Genomic DNA, 20,882 nt, shown 5'->3' with positions numbered 1-20,882 from the left:
TGTTTATGTTCTAAGGCAGACAAAAAGTTCCGTATTTTCCATTGTTGTGACAGCTAGACCTATACATAGACAGTCATCACATTTATAAATAAACGATGCAGATAATAATCCAGTATAAATAATTTTCATTGTATTTTTGCATGTTATGAAAGCGCAACTCCCCTCTACTCCAATAGGATCCGTCTTACTCCAAACCAGCCCTCACTGAGGTGTTGGTGGACTGTACCATTTATTCACAATAAGGCGTGATAAGATACAGTGATAATGAAGTTGGATGTTAGGTAATACCTTGGTATCTATTGAGATGTAATTCGTTATGGTGTTTATTATTTATACAGCGAAGGGTTGTTAATCCCTCTATAATACGTTTTCGTTGTCCAAGGCTCCCCCCATGGCGCCAGTGAATGGTGTCTTCCACGGCCCCGGTTAGTTAGAGGACCGCACACGGGCCTCGGACAGCTCTGCGCTGCCACCTGCCGGGCTCGGGAGTATAAAAGGCGGAGAAAAACCGAGGAGCCGGGGGTTGGCCTTGGGTGAAGCTGTGATGGCAGCGTAGTGAAGGCCTGCCTGCTGGGTAGTGGCTGCGCCGTACAGCTGTGTGTACTGAATGAATGTGAGTAGTAGTCTGCATTGTGCTGGGCTCAGGGGGTTCCCTGCACACAGCGGGGGGCAGGAATCAAGGAAAAGCAGTGCAAAAGTGGAGCAGTTACCCATAGCAATCCGTTACATAACGCTGGGAGAGCTGGAACCTCATTGGTTGCCATGAGCAGCTGCTCCTTTACCCAAATGTTGCAAAATCTTCCCCAATAATGGTGCACCTTGTGGAACTAACACTGGGGGCTACGAGGTGACATCTGCCAGGTTGTGGGCCTGTTGTCAGCCCTGTGGAATGGATTTATAATAAGGGTCTGTTCAGACTATGCAGTCAGGTCATGCAGGATGCTGCAATTTTGCTGCAATTTAGCACAGAACATTGTATTGCACTTTCTAAACATTTGTGCAAAGAGTTTATACCCCAGGGAAGCTGCGAGCAGGTGTGTTTTGGTGCAGGGGTTCTATACTTCACACATCCTCTGGTTTTTACATTGAGTTTGCATTGCTGTGGATCTATATGACGGTTATTCACTATGGCAATGCTCTTACCCTCTTCCCAAACTAAGTGATGGGCTACTTAAAGCTATGGCGGTGATGAAAAACTTCTAATGCATGGGATATGGCTTTTTTTGCATTCAAATTTCACACGATCTGTCTCATGAAACAATGGGACAGAGAATTGGGCTGGAATTTGGCACCGACTCTTGCATTGGCACCAAATTCTAAGGTGTAAACGTTAGAGGACAGACCGCACTGATGGATTGTAGTCAGCCGTCAGGTCTGGATACAATTGTATCGCATGTTCAGCTTAGAGCAGAATTAGTTCATGGTGGTCATACACTGACAGCAAGCAAAGATCTTGCAAGTGCAAAGACTCCTAGAATGTGGAGGTCGTGGTGGGGAGTGACCGTCCTCTGTGACTTCATCATTGTTTTCTTCTTTAGTTTGACAGGTGCCAACATGAGCGAGTTAAAAGATTGCCCGCTGCAGTTCCATGAGTTTAAGTCGGTAGACCATGTGAAGCTTTGCCCCCGCTACACGGCCGTGCTCTCCCGCTCTGAAGATGATGGCATCGGCATTGAGGAGCTGGACACACTTCAGCTAGAATTAGAGACGCTTCTGTCCTCAGCGAGTCGACGACTTCGTGTCTTAGAAGCAGAGACACAGGTAAGGAGGAGGAGGAAGGAACAGTCCAGAGGTGTCCAGTTTAATCGTAGCATGTCATTATACCGCCGGTAACATTAGCATTGGTAGGTATAATGCCAGCACTATGGAAAAAACCAGGATGCGTTTGCATTTTGGGTTTTTCCTGCAGCGCTTTTTCACTGAGGCCTTAAGTTGCTTTTTCATACTGACAACCTCATCACAAGATAGGTCATTAATATACGTGTGTAATCTGTTACGGTCCAACACCCAGAGCCTGCACAGATCTGCTGCTTGTGGATGGCTGGAGCTGCGGTTGTGAATGGGGCTGCTGCTTACGTGAATAGGCGCAGCACTGCAACCCCCTCCATCCATTAACAGCCTCTAGACCCTGACGTATCACATACTATGACTATGACAAATCCTGGGGGGATGAAAACTCCCTCTAAGCCCAGAGCCACATGTTGCACATTTGCAGTGGGTTACGGTGACTTGTATGGGATTTTAATAAATCGCATGCACATACTATGGAAAACACAACCGAGCACCTCACCAATCAGCTGATTTGGCTGCCAGAAGCTGAATACAAGGTATATGGCTGCTCTTATTGAAGCAGAGCTGCATTTCCCTAGTGTCACAGCTACTGTGTATATCTCTGTCTACTGTATACAGCTTCAGGCTCTGTACACTGTAGTAGTGGTGCTGGGGATCTGCAGCTCTGCTCCCATTCACTTGAGTAGGTGCAAGGCTGCTTTCAGCAACTGATCAGTGCAGGGTCCAGGTGTCAGACCCCTACCAATATGGTGCTGATGACTTATCCATTGAGAAGTCATCAGTATCCCTTATGCCTGGGTCTTGGACAGCTCCTTCAAGAGGTTTTTCCAATTATTTAAAATTATACCTTACCTACAGGATAAGAGGTAAGGGCCTGATCATTGGGATCGGCCCACTGGGACCCGAAGCAATCATGAAAACAGGAGTAAATTGGCTATACCTGGCAAGACCCAGTCGCTGCAGCTTACATAGGAGTTGGCATCTCAATGTCTTTTATCATGTTTGCTATCAGATCTTGACAGACTGGCAGGATAAGAAAGGAGACCGCAGGTTCTTAAAGCTTGGAAAGGAGCATGAGCCGGGAACACCCGTGAAACACAAACCCAAAAAGCCAAAGCTGGACGGTAAAGGAAGTCACGCATCCGGAACCGGCCCAGGAAGACCCAAGTCCAGAAACTTACAGCCAAAAATCCAGGAATATGAGTTCACAGATGATCCAGTGGATGTTCCCAGAATACCCAAAAATGATGCCCCAAACAGGTAAAGTCATGTTATAGGTTGTGATTAATGGAGAGTTTACCTGAGGGGGGGGGAAAGGGAGGGGAGCATCTGCTCACAAGAAATGGGGCCTTGTGTTGTCAAAGTATGACTGGAGCATAGGTGGTGCCGCTGCATTCATCCTTATGGGACCGATGGACTATACCTCTGCTATCTCCATCAGTCCCATAAAGATGGTTCAGGCTGCAGTATGTATGCTGAACCGATGCTTCTAGACCCCTGCTTGTGTATAAAGGAGGACCCTGTTATTGCCGAATGGAAGAATTAGTTTTAGGGGGAAACACAATAAGGGAAATCTTAGTGTGTAGAGGATTAAAGAGAGCAACTATCACTTTGTGGGAACAGAAAGGGTCTATAATTATGTGATGCCATATAGGAGACGTGCTGCTGGGGTGATGTCTTGTGTTGCATGGTGCGATTACATGCTGCTAGCTGATATAATGTGCACTGTCTCATACAATCAGCCAGATGGATTGATTTGATATCAGTAAGGTTATGTTCACATCTGCACCACAATCGCCTAGCCTAACTTGTCGTCATTTTCTGTTCCGCCTTTCAGATTTTGGGCTTCTGTTGAACCATATTGTGCCGACATAACCGCAGAAGAGATCAAGGTTCTGGAGGATCTTCTCAAGACCCCGGAGGATGAGGCCGACTACTACAAGGTATGACCCACCATTTATCATACATTGTAATTAGAGGGACAGCGGCGTCCTCACCTCCTGCCTCTTTACTTGTTACCTGCAACATCCTGCAATGGTGGATTAAAAACAGGTCAAAGAGTAAGTTTAGGTTCCCAACCTTGTCACATTGACGCTGTGCCCTGTTATACCAGTATATGTTCTTTCCCAGCACGTATCATATCCTGCTCCAGCCATGATCAGTACATAAAGTATACCTGAGTCTCTGCTCACATCGCTTTTGTGAACGTATTGGGTCATCAGTTCGTTTAGGCGATGTCAGATGGTGTTTGTCATGTACATTCCAAGCGTGTTATTCAAAGATGGTACAGAAACTGTAAATCATGGGGTAATTGATCCTTCTCATGGCCGAGGTCATCTGACAATGTCAAGACACGATGACATGTAATATTGTCTAGAGCAGGTTCCTAGGAACCCTCAGAGGCACCTGGCACAGGAGACGGGACATCTTATTGTATTGGCTTTACCATGGCATCTCCATAATGGTAGTCCAGGGATAAACCTAGCACCTCGTGTTGTCAAGCCTTTGCCCATAATGTTCCACACTTCTTCCAGATTCCACCTCTTGGGAAACATTACTCCCAGCGCTGGGCTCAGGAGGATCTACAGGAGGAACAGAAGGATGGAGCCAGGGCCTCTATGGCAGGAGACAAGAAGAAAGGACCTCTGGGACCACTGACCGAGCTGGACTCTAAAGGTAGTAGTTCCCACTGCTTGATGGCGGTGCAAGAAGATTAGTCTAATAACAAAATCTCAACCTTTTTCTATTTAATTTCTAATTCTGTACAAACCCTTTATATTAAATAAATTTCAGGGGATGTTCACACTACCATAATGAAATGAATATCCATTGCACTCCTGCGTCTGTTCCTATAACCTTTAACGTAAAAAAACACATCAGAAGTTTTCTTCCATCATGGTTGTTTACATTTGCAACAAAAGGAAAAAAAAACCTGCACAACTTTTTCTTCCGTCATTCCGTTATGAGGGTGAATACAGACGGACACCAGACTTTGGCTCAAAAAATGCAACAAAAAAGCTGCTTTTCCGTAACATGGTGGTAAATTCTCTGCATTAAACCAGTCTCCCGTAGTGGTCACATAAGATGTATTTATTGACTGCTTCTAGATGTGGACTCCATGCTAAAGAAGTCTGAATCCCAGCATGACCAGCCAGAGGACGGCTGCCCATTTGGTCATCTGACACAGCGTCTGCTGCAGGCTCTCGTCGAGGTAACTGACCTATGTCTTTTTCTGTCTCTGTGCCAGTAGGGGGCGCAGTAGACTTGCAATGCCCATATTGCCTACATTAGTCATAGGCTACTACAACTACTTCATACTGCCAAAAAGTGTACTGACTAGAGATGAGCGAGTACTGTTCGGATCAGCCGATAAGTTAAGCGGCCGGCCGCCGTCAAAGCGGAAGTACCAGGTGCATCCATTCATCTCTATGGAGCGTGCTGTTCAGATCGGCTGATCCGAACAGTACTTGCTCATTTCTAGTACTGACCTGATGGAGGCCAAAGGGACACTATTCAAACAACTGAGCCGCACCCATGATATTGGTCCATGTGACGTCCAGATTTCGTAGCCTGTCCCCTGATGATTACAGTATGTTACCTGGAGGCAGTGACCCCTAACATCATACATAACTATACCGCTACGAGTCCCTCTCCCAGAATGTTGTTCAGACCAAGAAACCGGCACTCGCATGGACTTGTGAACCTAGGCTACTTGTAGGCTCTGTACAAGATGTGACCGGTCTGCTATATTTACCCTCGGTCACTCAGGTTTACCTATTACCGTCTCGAATCTCCCCACAGGAAAACATCATTTCCCCAATTGAAGATTCCCCCATTCCTGAGATATCTGGGAAGGAGTCTGGAACGGACGGAGCCAGTACGTCGCCCCGAAGCCAGATGAAACCATTCAGGTATATAATATGCGGTTTACTTCATGCTCGTCTATATCGTTTTATGGAGGGAAAGCAGGTAGCACCCTAAAGGGATAAGGTATAATGATCTCCTGTATATAATCCAGGTTCTTCATAATTTTCTTCTCAGTGCCCCACATACAAAGTCCTTAGAAGTGCGAATTAAGGAAGAGTTAATAGCGCAAGGTCTGCTGGAGTCTGAGGATCGGCCGGCGGAAGACTCTGAAGATGAAGTGTTGGCCGAGCTCCGCAAGAGACAGGCCGAACTGAAGGCTCTCAGCGCTCACAACCGGGCCAAGAAACAGGAACTCCTCAGGTAACCGAACCAGACGGCGTACTCTCCTCCCCTGCGCTCTGACATTGGGCTTCGTCTTCTTGGCTTTTGAATAATGTTGAGCGAATAGTATTCCAAAGTATTCGTCAGATACCTCCGCTCCCATAGGAATGCATGTAAGCGGCCGAACACCAAGGGGTTAAGTGCTGTGAATCTGTGCCGGCCGCTAATATGTATTCCTATGGAAGCGACGTATTCGCTCAACACTACTCTTGAATAATGTCCGGGACTGCTGAGGCCTGTGATTGGTGTTACGATGCAAGCATGACGACATGTCACAACGCCACATAACACTGAGGCCCAGTCAGAGGTCTCAGCAGTCCCTGACATTATTCAGCAGGCCTGATGAGGAGCAGGAGAGGTGAGTTGTTTGTTTGCTTGATTTTCCCCCCCTCCCTTTCCAGAGCCTCCAATAGTTATACTTTGGGGACCCCAGCGTATAATGGCAGTCCCGCCTTCAACGAAACAGCCGGGCCTAGCTTGTGTGACCAATCTTGAGAATTTGACCCAACACTTACTCCTACTTGAAAAGGGGCATGGCCTAAATGATTGCCATTCATCGTAAATCGCTATCCTCATCATATGGCATCCTTTTATGATTGTGGGGGGGGGGGCTGACCTCTGGGACCTCCATTGATCCTTAGTCACGATGGCATCCCCTTCAGTCTTGCTGCAAACTGCAGCATCGCTCCTTTTAAAGTGACTGGGGCTGGCTGCAGTTACTCACATAGCTGGGAGTGATGTGGTGCATGTCCAAACTGTAAATGGTCCTCAGCCCCTTAACTCGAGTATTGCTGACCCCAGAATTGAGACTCCATATCACAGTCCTGTGTTACTAAAAGAGTCTTTGGCTTGGTGAGTGCCCATTTACAATCCAGTCTGACAAATATTTGGTGCCGATCCACCCCCCCCCCCCCTTAATATCAAGGGGGCTGTGCAGCGGGATCGCTATCAATTGCTTGGAACAACCGTTAAACTGAATGGGAACATTCCTCGCCAGAATCAACAGGCTAAGGGGCGACGGCACTAAGAGGGCTCCGAATCTCACCCATGACATCTAACATTTCTCGTTAATATTTTGCCATGTCAGACTGCTGTGACTAGTGGGCTATGGAGGGGCGCGGGTGCTGTGACTAGTAGGGAAGTGACTGGACTACTAAGGAAGCTGCTGTGATTAGCGGCAAAGTGAGCGGACTACTATTCTAGGGGCGCGGTGTCACTGCTGCTCCTTGACGTCTCCGTCCGCCATACAAGATCTATAATAATCCTCATCCTTTATCCTCCCCCTCAGGTTAGCAAAAGAAGAAATGAACAAGCAGGAGCTCCGGCACAGGGTCCGCATGGCCGACAACGAGGTTATGGACGCATTCAGAAAGATCATGGCCGCACGGCAGAAAAAAAGGACTCCAACAAAAAAGGAGAAGGACCAGGCGTGGAAGGCTCTGAAGGAACGGGAAAGTATATTAAAACTGTTAGACGGGTGACCCGGGAGGGGAAGGAAGACGCCTTTTATGTACTTGAAGAACCAGCCGCTCCGCCATTGTGGAAGTGTCATTATTCGTCGCTACTTTTTGTGTTGTCGCGAAGAAGGAACTTTTACAAGTGTTTTTTGTTCACTTTGTGTTATTTTATTATTCTGCTCATGTTTGTGGTTTTTTGTTTTTCTAACAACCTGTAAGTGATGTTGAGATTTTCAGAAAATATTGGTAAAATAAAGCAATTTACGTCAGCGGAGGGGTCAACTGACATTTATGAGGAGACCTCCACCCATTTTAAAAATTACGGACGGCTGAGACCCCCTGCTCACCATGAAAATGGGAAGGTGCAAGGGACAGTCTGAATGGAACAGAAGTGACATGGGCGCACTGCTACCCCATATTATCCCACGGCGTGGAACAGGGCACCAATGCACCGGCTCCAATCAGAGTGGGGTACAAAGAACACCCGTTCTTCTGATTGGTGGGTCCCAGCAGTTGGCTCTATGCTTCACTTGCACCAGAGTTACCTCTGCACCCCCTATAGGTTGGGCAGCGCTGCCATGTATATCCTAAGTTTGTTGTTCCTTTATGCAGGTGACTGGTTGCCCGGGGTGCAAGGACCACGGCCGTCCTCCAGTTGGCACATGTATTGTAGAGCATGTACAGCCGTCAGACAGATGTCGTGTTTATCCAGCTGTGATTACTTTCATTCCACTTACAGAGACATTTTGTAGCCCTGAGGCTTTTACTTGTCATCCAGCGCTGCGAAAGGTACAAAGAAATGCTTGTCTCCTCTACGTCAGGCTGAAGCATAACGCCACTTCACATAATATCTACATAGACCATTGAACAAAAAGGGGTAAACAGTGCTATTTCTGCAATCTGGTTGTGTCAGGTATTGCAGCTCAGCCCCATTCATGGCTATATTAGTCACAAGCCAAGGGCAGGGGTTAAGTTACTTCTCCTTTAAGGCACATGGCTCCGTGCATCCGCCTAATACTGCGCCCATCGCTACTGAACCAAGGTATGTCTTCAGATGGGGGCGTATAGAGGTGACAGAATCTTTACAAGGCCCCATATAGGGAGACTCAAATGGTGCACGAGATCTTAAAGGGGTTGTCCAGGGACTTTAAGTTACCTTACTTATTCTCGGCATTTGTTTAAGGTGGGTGTGGGAGTTCCAGGATATCTGTGAACCCACCCGGAGTGACCCAGGGGCCGGTATCCGGTTTAATCATGTGACCTATTCCCTGAAGGAGTGTCTCACAGTGATGAGCCCTTTATATATATCCCATATTGGAGTATATGGATATATAGAGGGGCCATCTATGAAGACCTGCTATGGCAGAGCATTTCCCACTCCAACAGACTCAGTGAGTCCATGTGTTACGTGGTCAGCCATTCATTTGTATAGAGCTCTACCACTGCAAGTCCCCTCTTACCCCAACACATGTGACCTGCCGATCCTGTATGACCAGATATGGCTTCTCTGAATGATCCAGCTAATAAATGTCAATCTTTGTGTAATGAAAACTTATGTAATTTTTCCATTCATTTATAAAATCTGGATCTCTGCTTGCTGTCACTTACACCCAGGTGATGCAGATCTGTCCTGGTCACGCGATACTACATACCATGCACCCGTGTGTCACTCCCATGACCAGGACAGATTGTATCCACTGGGGGGGTAATCGTTGTAGACTCATTGTTCCTATGGGCCCCCATATAGCAGACTCTCCCTGATCCAGGATCTGCTGACGGGCCCGCTGTGGTCCTTTGATGCGCTGAGTACATATTTACACACTTGGCCGTCTGCCGCTGTTTTTGTGCATCCTCCTGTATACACATGGCCATCTGTGTAGCCTGCGTATGTACATATGGGTTTATTGAAATTCTATCATTCTCTGTTTATCTGAGTGGGTGGTAAAAACAGTATACGGAAAATGAGGGGGGGGGGGAGACAGTTCTCGGTAAGCTGATCCTTAAATCTTTGTAGGTTCCTGCATGTGTCCCCCTTTGTCTTACATTGTTGATAAGGGAATGGACCTATAACAAGTCTGTTCAGAATGGGAGGCCGTCTGGTCTAGAGCCGGCGTCCTCTGTCTATGTCTGTATGTATAGCTAGGGAATTAAAGGGGTATTCTTGCATACGTGATGTTTGATCTGTCCGCTGGGACCCCCACAGATCACAAGAATGGGGGCCCTATGTGGCTCAGAAGTGCATTGCCATTCTATGTATACCTTTATGATGCATCTACAATAAATCTAGTTTTGTGTATGCAGCACCGATGCAGATCAATGTGTCTCCATGGTTGCATATTGCAAACAAACCCAGAATCTAAATGTCTCTTGCTGCAATTGGGTATTGTCATTCATATATATATATATATATATATATATACACACTCTGCCTGTGTGTATGCTTCAAGCCTAGGCTGCCAGAGTAAGATGGCGACCCTTGGCCTTGTACTGTACCGTCTAATGGATTGAGTTGCATTGTATAGTAATTATAATCTTGATTATATACTGCTGTATCAGAATTGGCCACCAGGTGGCACACTTCCTTTAGTTTTCTGTAGCTCCTGTGCAGATTTCCAATAATCCGGAATTCTGGGTACGGCAGTGTGCTGTGATGGATCACTGTCCGGCCGGGGCTCAGCCATCACATTACATGATAATCTGGACCACTAGATAACCCAATAATCTGCAATCCATCCACAGTGGGAACCTTATAGAGTCCTTATAGATAGATAGTCCTTACAACACACCCCTCACACTGGAGGACCCGCCACGTCCGTACCTTACACACAAGACTATTGATTTAATGGGACAATGTGTAATGCTTCATTTTCCCTGTGGTGGCGCTGCAGGGAAATCGAACACTTGCTCACTCACAGGCTAAAGGAGAGAATCCTTCTAATTTAAAGGAATTGTCCATATATGGGGGAGGGCTGTCATCTCATTGGCTGCTATGGGCAAACTAAACTCTCAAAGTCAAATTCTGGGTTTCCTCAGGCAGAATCTACCTGAACTTCTTCTTTTTTCTACCAAATCCTCGGTGTGAATTTGCTTCTTTATATGGCGCCATCATATTCTGCAGCGTCTACAGACATCGTCAGTCACCGTCCCCTATAGGGATCACAATCTACAGTCACTATCAGGATGAGAGTGGGAGGAGACCCCAAAACACGGGTTAGACAGACAGACAATATTGGGTGTTGGGTCTCCTCTATAACAAGGCAGAGACTGCGGACTCCAGTAATCCTTCCTATGTGCCATACAGAATGGAGGAGATTAGGAGTCACACGGGGGCCATTACATCAGGCGAGTGCCATGTAACGTGAGGATTTGCGGCATCAGATACAACATAAAGAGATGAGAAAGAGCTCGGGGTCAAAAAGGGCAAACCGAAAAATAGGCTCTGACTGTGGTGACATCTATATACAGCTATACAGGGGGGGGGGTGTACTCATATACTACTGGCTGTCGCTACACTGAGGCCTATAGACGGGGCAATTTAGGGGAGTTTAGTTTCATACTATTTGTTTAGACAAGGGGGTGTGGCCTAGATGTAAGGGGGCGTGACTTTCAATGTGACAATGTGCACCCAGATCCTGACAATAGAGCAAGTTACATTATGTCTTATAGTACGTGGTATACAGTGGCGTAACTAGGAATGGCGGGGCCCCGTGGCGAACTTTTGACATGCCCCCCCCAACCGATACTGACGTTCTTTAGTCTATTATGTCCCTTAGTAATCCCTGCACACAGTATTATGTCCCTTACTGGCCCCTGCACACAGTATTATCCCCCATAGTGGCCCCTGCACACAGTATTATGTCCCATAGTGACCCTTGCACACAGTATTATGTCCCTTACTGGCCCCTGCACACAGTATTATGTCCCTTACTGGCCCCTGCACACAGTAGTATGTCCCTTACTGGCCCCTGCACACAGTATTATGTCCTTTACTGGCCCCTGCACACAGTATTATCCCCCATAGTGGCCCCTGCACACAGTATTATGTCCCTTACTGGCCCCTGCACACAGTATTATGCCCCATAGTGTCCCCTGCACACAGTATTATGTCCCATAGTGACCCTTGCACACAGTATTATGTCCCTTACTGGCCCCTGCACACAGTATTATGTCCCTTACTGGCCCCTGCACACAGTAGTATGTCCCTTACTGGCCCCTGCACACAGTATTATGTCCTTTACTGGCCCCTGCACACAGTATTATCCCCCATAGTGGCCCCTGCACACAGTATTATGCCCCATAGTGTCCCCTGCACACAGTATTATGTACCTTACTGGCCCCTGCACACAGTATTATCCCCCATAGTGGCCCCTCCATACAGTATTATGTCCCATAGTGGCCCTTGCACACAGTATTATGTCCCTTACTGGCCCCTGCACACAGTATTATGTCCCTTACTGGCCCCTGCACACAGTAGTATGTCCCTTACTGGCCCCTGCACACAGTATTATGTCCTTTACTGGCCCCTGCACACAGTATTATCCCCCATAGTGGCCCCTGCACACAGTATTATGCCCCATAGTGTCCCCTGCACACAGTATTATGTACCTTACTGGCCCCTGCACACAGTATTATCCCCCATAGTGGCCCCTCCATACAGTATTATGTCCCATAGTGGCCCCTGCACACAGTATTATGTCCCTTACTGGCCCCTGCACTCAGTATTATGTCCCTTACTGGCCCCTGCACACAGTATTATGTCCCTTACTGGCCCCTGCACACAGTATTTATCCCCCATAGTGGCCCCTGCACACAGTATTATTCCTCATAGTGGCCCTGCACACAGTATTATCCCCATTATCCCCCATAGTGTCCCTGCACACAGTATTATCCCCCATAGTGTCCCCTGCACACAGTATTATCCCCCATAGTGTCCCCTGCACACAGTATTATCCCCCATAGTGTCCCCTGCACACAGTATTATCCCTCATAGTGGCCCCTGCACACAGTATTATAGCCCATAGTGGCCCCTGCACACAGTATTATACCCCATAGTGGACAGCCATAAACAATTATTATACTCTGGGGTCTTTTCAGACCCCAGAGTATAATAATCGGAGACCCGGGGGAATAAAAACATAAAAAATTACTGTTTCTTACCTGTCTCCGGCTCCAACGCGGTCTTCTCCGCTGGTATCCTTATGAAATGATGTCAGACGTCACATGACCCGGGACGCAGGCAGACATCAGAAAGGAGGCCTGTCAGGATCGTGGAGAGGTAAGTAACACTGTTTGTTATGTTCCCTTACCTCTCCCGATCCACTGATCATTATACTCAGGGGTCTGCAAAGACCCCTGAGTATAATGATAGTATTTGTGGGGCCCGTGGTGTCACTTGCCGATCCCGGCCCAGCCAGGATCGGCAAGTGAATAGGGGCCCTAACGGCCTATTTAAAAAACAAAAACAAAAAAAAAAACGCAGTGGTAGCGGCTGTCACCGGGCCCCCTAATGGTCTGGGCCCTGTGGCAGCCACCTCCGCTGCCTCTATGGTAGTTACGCCCCTGGTGGTATATACTTCTACTAGACGGTGTATACATGCACCAGATGTATCGGCTGGCGTCGGTCGCTGTGATCAGTCTGCCACGTTTTAGGACTGAGTCGTCTTGTGTCCAGCTATTGGTACATGTGTGTGGGCGGTGGCAGGGTGTGGGGTGACGTAGGCATTGGCATGGGTAACCAGAGGGTCTGGCAAGGTCAGGGTAGAGTAGACGGGGAAAATGCCCTTGCCCCTCCGATATCATAGAATGATCCGCCTCATCCATATGATCTCCAGCCGTGTCCATGTACAATGCAGGTACTGGAGGTATATATATGTATACCAGCCATAGGTAGTGATGGCCACAGCCAGCCCCGGGCATCTGTATGGTGAACCATCCTAAAGACGGGCAGCTGGTGCCAGGTGTGACTTGGGGACGGTTCTGCAGATGGCGCGGCGGCTCTTCACATTACAAAGTCATTATGTTTTTAGCATGCCCATATGTCACATAAAGACGCTCCCCGCCGTGCCACGATGCCGCTTTCCATAAATATCCTTTATGCCGACAACAAGACAGAAGAAATGGAGATTTTAATGGAATAATAAATAGCTGATGATATAGAAGGCGGCCGGGCCCAATAAATCGTATTATTCAGCTTCTTACACGTACAGGCAGAACAAAACTGCTTTGTATTCAGATGGATGTGCCCCTGTAATGGGGGCGAGGAAGAGGCCGCAGACCCCTCGTGATGGTGACCTGGCTGGAGTGCCGAGCAAAACAGACCTATAAGTCATGGCAGGATATGGAAGATGGCGGTCTAAGCCAGAAATCACAGTGACTGGTAGGGGGGCACCGGGTCTGCACTGATATATAGGTTATGTGGCTACTAGGACTGGTAGGGGGGCACCGGGCCTGCACTGACATATAGGTTATATGGCTACTAGGACTGGTAGGGGGGCACCGGGCCTGCACTGACATATAGGTTATGTGGCTATTAATACGGGTATGGGGGCACCGGGCCTGCACTGACATATAGGTTATATGGCTACTAGGACTGGTAGGGGGGCACCGGGCCTGCACTGACATATAGGTTATATGGCTACTAGGACTGGTAGGGGGGCACCGGGCCTGCACTGACATATAGGTTATGTGGCTATTAATACGGGTATGGGGGCACCGGGCCTGCACTGACATATAGGTTATATGGCTACTAGGACTGGTGGACATAGTGGCTGGCAATGCTATTTGGGAACTGTAGGGACTAGTACAGGTCGGGGGGCATAGTGACTAGTTGTATAGATACTGTGACTAGTACTGGTCGGGAGGCATGGTGGTTACCACTGCTTAGGTTATATGGCTACTTGTATTGGTATGAACGCACAGAGGCTGGCAATGCTATTTGGGAACTGTAGGGACTAGTACTGGTCGGGGGGCCGGTGACTGGCAATGCTATATAGGTACTGTGACTAGTACTAGTCGGTGACGCCGGCTGTAGTTTCGTATTTATATGAAACAATTATGGCTGGCACTGATGTGGAGGGATTGTGGCATTGATAGGAGGGTATTGAGGCTGGCAATGCTATTTGGTAACCTTAGGGACTAATACTGGTTAGGGGACATAGTGGGTAGCTGTATAGGTACTGTGACTAGTACTGGTCAGGGGGCATGGTGGCTAGCTGTATAGGTACTGTGACTAGTACTGGTCTGGGGACATAGTGGCTGGCATTGCTATATAGGTTATGTGCTACTAGTATTGGTATGGGGGCACAGTGGCTGGCAATGTTATTTGGGGACTAGTACAGGTAGGGAGACATATTGGGTAGATGTATAGGTATTGTGACTAGTACTGGTCAGGAAGCATGGTGGCTAGCTGTATAGGTATTTGACTAGTGCTGGTCAGGGGACATAGTGGGTAGCTGTATAGGTATTGTGACTAGTACTGGTCAGGGGGCATGGTGGCTGGCACTGCTATATAGGTTATGTGGCTACTAATATTGGTATGAGGGTACAGTGGCTGGCAATGCTATTTGGGAACAGCTCAGTTTGGCGCCTCCTATGGGTAAGGGGTATGATACAACTTGATCTTGGACCCCATAGCAGCTTCCCTGTCTTTCTCTATGCTATACACCTCGTACAGTATATAGGACCTCATGTAGGCCATTTTAGAGCACCCCCATTGCTTTCCTTCCCTTCTGCCACCTCTCGTTCCCCCGTCTGTACACCCCGCTAAGCTTCAGGGCAGCCGTAAATACGTAACATGACAGAACAAGAGAAAATTAATTTTTCAGACTCTCCCCGGTACATTTATAACCATATTGTTTGCTGGGTAATGAGCGACAGAACGCCCGCCGCTGCCAGCTCGCTGATAAATAATTCCTGTTTTGGGGACAGTCGCCTTCTGTTGTCTTTTTTTATAATGCTTGTGCTGCAGGCTCGGGGCTGGCGCTGATGTATAAATGTATTATTAAATCCGGCCAAGGGTCGGGAGGGGAGGGTCATACTGGAACCAGAGGGGAAGGGGGTGGAATATAAAGCAAACATGCTGCTTTTTACCCGTGCTGCCACATAGCCTGGCACTGAGCGGCATCCAGGCCTGGCTTGGCATGACAGGCTGGTATTGTGTCCGGCCGGATAGGAGCGAGCTGCCTGTAATCACCACGTTCTGGTGTCTAATTATAACTCTCCCCTGTGGGGTCTGTAAGGCGGCGGCCATAGTGCGCAGCCACATCAAAATGATTGAGTCATTAGGAAAGGGCATAAGTATGGCGGAGTGCCAGGCCCCTGTAGCAATGGCACCTGTAGAGTAATACATAGCAATCTGTACAAGGAATACAGAGACTGTGTGAACCATGAGAACCCCCCGGGCACTGCTGTAGAATCTGCATCGGGTCCTGTGCCCAAAAAATCATTGCACATCTATATGGCTGCTGTTGTATACAGTGATGAATTTACCCAAGTGCACCGAGGGCAAAAGTCTTATGTGTCCTACCGGGGTCTAAACGGAATACAATTGTAGCAAACCTACAGCATTCTAACATTTATAACGTCCCAACACAGAGGTAATGCCCCCCATAGTAGTCCCACATAGTAAGAATGTCTCCTTAGTGCCCCCACATAGTAAGAATATCTCCTTAGTGCCCCCACATAGTAAGAATGTCTCCTTAGTACCCTCACATAGTAAGAATGTCTCCTTAGTGCCCCCACATAGTAAGAATGTCTCCTTAGTGCCCTCACATAGTAAGAATGTCTCCTTAGTGCCCCCACATAGTAAGAATGTCTCCTTAGTGCCCCCACATAGTAAGAATGTCTCCTTAGTGCCCCCACATAGTAAGAATGTCTCCTTAGTGCCCCCACATAGTAAGAATATCTCCTTAGTGCCCCCACATAGTAAGAATGTCTCCTTAGTGCCCTCACATAGTAAGAATGTCTCCTTAGTGTCCCCACATAGTAAGAATGTCTCCTTAGTGCCCCCACATAGTAAGAATGTCTCCTTAGTGTCCCCACATAGTAAGAATGTCTCCTTAGTGCCCCCACATAGTAAGAATGTCTCCTTAGTACCCTCACATAGTAAGAATGTCTCCTTAGTGTCCCCACATAGTAAGAATGTCTCCTTAGTGCCCCCACATAGTAAGAATGTCTCCTTAGTGCCCCCACATAGTAAGAATGTCTCCTTAGTGCCCCCACATAGTAAGAATGTCTCCTTAGTGCCCTCACATAGTAAGAATGTCTCCTTAGTGCCCCCACATAGTAAGAATGTCTCCTTAGTGCCCTCACATAGTAAGAATGTCTCCTTAGTGTCCCCACATAGTAAGAATGTCTCCTTAGTGCCCCCACATAGTAAGAATGTCTCCTTAGTACCCTCACATAGTAAGAATGTCTCCTTAGTGCCCCCACATAGTAAGAATGTCTCCTTAGTACCCTCACATAGTAAGAATGTCTCCTTAGTGCCCCCACATAGTAAGAATGTCTCCTTAGTGCCCTCACATAGTAAGAATGTCTCCTTAGTGCCCTCACATAGTAAGAATGTCTCCTTAGTGCCCTCACATAGTAAGAATGTCTCCTTAGTACCCTCACATAGTAAGAATGTCTCCTTAGTGCCCCCACATAGTAAGAATGTCTCCTTAGTGCCCTCACATAGTAAGAATGTCTCCTTAGTGTCCCCACATAGTAAGAATGTCTCCTTAGTGCCCCCACATAGTAAGAATGTCTCCTTAGTGCCCTCACATAGTAAGAATGTCTCCTTAGTGCCCTCACATAGTAAGAATGTCTCCTTAGTGCCCCCACATAGTAAGAATGTCTCCTTAGTGCCCCCACATAGTAAGAATGTCTCCTTAGTGCCCCCACATAGTAAGAATGTCTCCTTAGTGCCCCCACATAGTAAGAATGTCTCCTTAGTGCCCTCACATAGTAAGAATGTCTCCATAGTAGCCCCACATAGTAAGAATGTCTCCTTAGTGCCCCCACATAGTAAGAATGTCTCCTTAGTGTCCCCACATAATAAGAATGTCTCCTTAGTGCCCCCACATAGTAAGAATGTCTCCTTAGTACCCTCACATAGTAAGAATGTCTCCTTAGTGCCCCCACATAGTAAGAATGTCTCCTTAGTACCCTCACATAGTAAGAATGTCTCCATAGTAGCCCCACATAGTAAGAATGTCTCCTTAGTGCCCTCACATAGTAAGAATGTCTCCTTAGTGTCCCCACATAGTAAGAATGTCTCCTTAGTGCCCTCACATGGTAAGAATGTCTCCTTAGTGCCCTCACATAGTAAGAATGTCTCCTTAGTGTCCCCACATAGTAAGAATGTCTCCTTAGTGTCCCCACATAGTAAGAATGTCTCCTTAGTGCCCTCACATAGTAAGAATGTCTCCATAGTAGCCCCACATAGTAAGAATGTCTCCTTAGTGCCCTCACATAGTAAGAATGTCTCCAAAGTAGCCCCACATAGTAAGAATGTCTCCTTAGTCCCCCCACATAGTAAGAATGTCTCCTTAGTGCCCTCACATAGTAAGAATGTCTCCTTAGTGCCCCCACATAGTAAGAATGTCTCCTTAGTACCCTCACATAGTAAGAATGTCTCCATAGTGCCCCCACATAGTAAGAATGTCTCCTTAGTGCCCTCACATAGTAAGAATGTCTCCATAGTAGCCCCATATAGTAAGAATGTCTCCTTAGTGCCCTCACATAGTAAGAATGTCACCATAGTAGCCCCACATAGTAAGAATGTCTCCTTAGTGCCCTCACATAGTAAGAATGTCTCCTTAGTGCCCCCACATAGTAAGAATGTCTCCTTAGTGCCCTCACATAGTAAGAATGTCTCCTTAGTGCCCTCACATAGTAAGAATGTCTCCATAGTACCCTCACATAATAAGAATGTCTCCTTAGTGCCCTCACATAGTAAGAATGTCTCCTTAGTGCCCTCACATAGTAAGAATGTCTCCTTAGTGCCCTCACATAGTAAGAATGTCTCCTTAGTGCCCCCACATAGTAAGAATGTCTCCAAAGTAGCCCCACATAGTAAGAATGTCTCCTTAGTGCCCTCACATAGTAAGAATGTCTCCAAAGTAGCCCCACATAGTAAGAATGTCTCCAAAGTAGCCCCACATAGTAAGAATGTCTCCTTAGTGCCCTCACATAGTAAGAATGTCTCCAAAGTAGCCCCACATAGTAAGAATGTCTCCTTAGTGCCCTCACATAGTAAGAATGTCTCCAAAGTAGCCTCACATAGTAAGAATGTCTCCTTAGTGCCCTCACATAGTAAGAATGTCTCCAAAGTAGCCCCACATAGTAAGAATGTCTCCTTAGTACCCTCACATAGTAAGAATGTCTCCTTAGTGCCCCCACATAGTAAGAATGTCTCCTTAGTGCCCTCACATAGTAAGAATGTCTCCTTAGTGCCCTCACATAGTAAGAATGTCTCCATAGTACCCTCACATAATAAGAATGTCTCCTTAGTGTCCCCACATAGTAAGAATGTCTCCTTAGTGCCCCCACATAGTAAGAATGTCTCCTTAGTACCCTCACATAGTAAGAATGTCTCCTTAGTGTCCCCACATAGTAAGAATGTCTCCTTAGTGCCCCCACATAGTAAGAATGTCTCCTTAGTGCCCCCACATAGTAAGAATGTCTCCTTAGTACCCCCATATAGTAAGAATGTCTCCTTAGTGCCCCCACATAGTAAGAATATCTCCTTAGTGCCCCCACATAGTAAGAATGTCTCCTTAGTGCCCTCACATAGTAAGAATGTCTCCTTAGTGCCCTCACATAGTAAGAATGTCTCCTTAGTACCCCCTTCAGTGTAATGATGCCCCTTTGATGACCACCACAGTCCATTAGTGCTCCCCTCATAGTAAGGCGCTGTATTGATTCTCATGCTTCCTTAGTGATCTGACATAGTAAATATGCCCCCTTAGTGTATCCAACCAGAGGGTGCCCTTAGTAATACATGGTGTTGCCATCTTCTAGAAGTTGCGGTCCCAGCACTCTCAGGGTCACAATGTGACTCCATTCACTTACACTAGTGAAGGAATCACAGGGTAACACAATCCCCGCGCAGCCTTAGCCTAATGCAAAGCTTTTTGCTTTGGTACAGACCACACTTCATGTCTAGTTATACAGTATAATGACCTGTAGGTGTCGCTGTTGCTATTGCTGTCTACAATGGTGAATGTGATGTAAATCCAGGGCACAGACTACACCACTAACCACTAACCAGGACATGTTTGTTGTTTTAACACCTCTTACTATCCCAATCCATTTTATGTCCCCGTATTCATTTGATGATTTATTTACAGTCTCAGAAAAGCAAATTACACTGCAAATAGCCACAAGCTCCGCGGGGGCGGGACACAAGAGCGGGTTACTTTATTATGGCTATGGAGCATCGAAAATAAAGCAAATTCCCAAATAATTATCATTTATGGGAAAAAAAAGTATCTGCCGTTTTGTGTATACAGCTCCTATACTGAGCTATGTGCACGAGGCCAGACCAGAATGTGCTGTAGTCAGATCCTGCAGTCATGTCTTCTTGCTAACCCTTCTATTTCTGACAGCTGAGATATAGGGGCTGTATATAGGAACGGTATATAGGCGCGGTATATAGGAGCTGTATAGGGTTTCATTACGCTATCCTGCCTATGACATGGTCACTGTGACTGTCTTTCCCTGCAGCGCCTCCCAGGGTATCAATACTTCCAATTACACAGTGTGACATGTGATGAGACGCAGGCGGCGGGTGCTTTAGCAGGGAGTAGTGGACAGGAAGTGTGTTGCCTGCAGGAAGTGTCCCTCCACCCATCACCGTTCTCATACTTTCTATTTCAGTAAGTTCCTGAATCTTCTGTGTTTATTAGTTCCCACAAAAGACATAGCCCATGTGGCCCTTGGCAAGAGGGGGCTCAGTCCTGGTTCGTCACATCCCCTTTAATACTGAGGGGCAATAACCACCCACTACATTGGGGGGTAGCAAATTGTGTCCTTGGGTGGCAAAATCTAGCACAACGATTGGGACCCAATTTGATCTTTAGTATGGCGCCCCCTGTCTGCCTTCAAGTTGGGAGTTGTAGTTCACAAGATTACCCAGTTTATTTTACCTTCACTGACACATTGTAACAAACTATCAGGGTGGTATAGGAAATTGTCTAAGGCCCTGTTCACATCGGCGTTTGGGGAGTCCACTTGGAAACACCCCCGACTTTTCTCTCCGCATGTTTTGCACGGAAACCGAGCAGGAACCACATGGCGCACAGGAAAATGTTGCAGTTGCGCCAAATCCATGGTTTGCAATTTTTATGCCATTATAATAAGTCTGTACCGACTTTGACTTGGCCATGACTAGAATGCCCGAGCTGC

General features: G+C 47.1%; 2 protein-coding genes across 3 annotated transcripts in view; one reads left to right on the top strand and one right to left on the bottom strand.

The window, feature by feature from the left end:
- JAGN1 (jagunal vesicle mediated transporter 1) overlaps positions 1 to 20,882 on the bottom strand; it is a 105,474-nt gene that overhangs the window by 60,372 nt on the left and 24,220 nt on the right. The gene's annotated exons all lie outside the window — the stretch shown is intronic.
- On the top strand, positions 218 to 7,720 carry TADA3 (transcriptional adaptor 3). Of its 2 annotated transcripts, none has more exons than XM_075286451.1 (9): positions 218 to 281; positions 1,539 to 1,761; positions 2,804 to 3,051; positions 3,629 to 3,734; positions 4,326 to 4,467; positions 4,899 to 5,002; positions 5,593 to 5,702; positions 5,833 to 6,018; positions 7,328 to 7,720. In XM_075286451.1, the coding sequence occupies exons 1-9, from the start codon at positions 265 to 267 to the stop codon at positions 7,518 to 7,520; spliced, it is 1,329 nt and encodes a 442-aa protein (XP_075142552.1). In that variant the 5' UTR covers positions 218 to 264; the 3' UTR covers positions 7,521 to 7,720. The 2 variants fall into 2 exon arrangements, with proteins under 2 accessions (XP_075142552.1, XP_075142551.1); XM_075286450.1 differs by lacking the exon at positions 218 to 281 and adding an exon at positions 413 to 613.

Source organism: Leptodactylus fuscus, chromosome 9 (genome assembly GCF_031893055.1).
Source record: "Leptodactylus fuscus isolate aLepFus1 chromosome 9, aLepFus1.hap2, whole genome shotgun sequence".
Lineage (NCBI taxonomy): Eukaryota > Metazoa > Chordata > Amphibia > Anura > Leptodactylidae > Leptodactylus > Leptodactylus fuscus.
Note: the sequence above shows the minus strand (reverse complement) of the source record. Positions and strands in the feature narration are given on the sequence as shown.

Coding starts and splice junctions, on each gene's coding strand:
- TADA3 (XM_075286451.1), top strand. Junction 3,052..3,628: donor AAAAATGATGCCCCAAACAG/GTAAAGTCATGT, acceptor TCCGCCTTTCAG/ATTTTGGGCTTCTGTTGAAC. Junction 3,735..4,325: donor ATGAGGCCGACTACTACAAG/GTATGACCCACC, acceptor CACTTCTTCCAG/ATTCCACCTCTTGGGAAACA.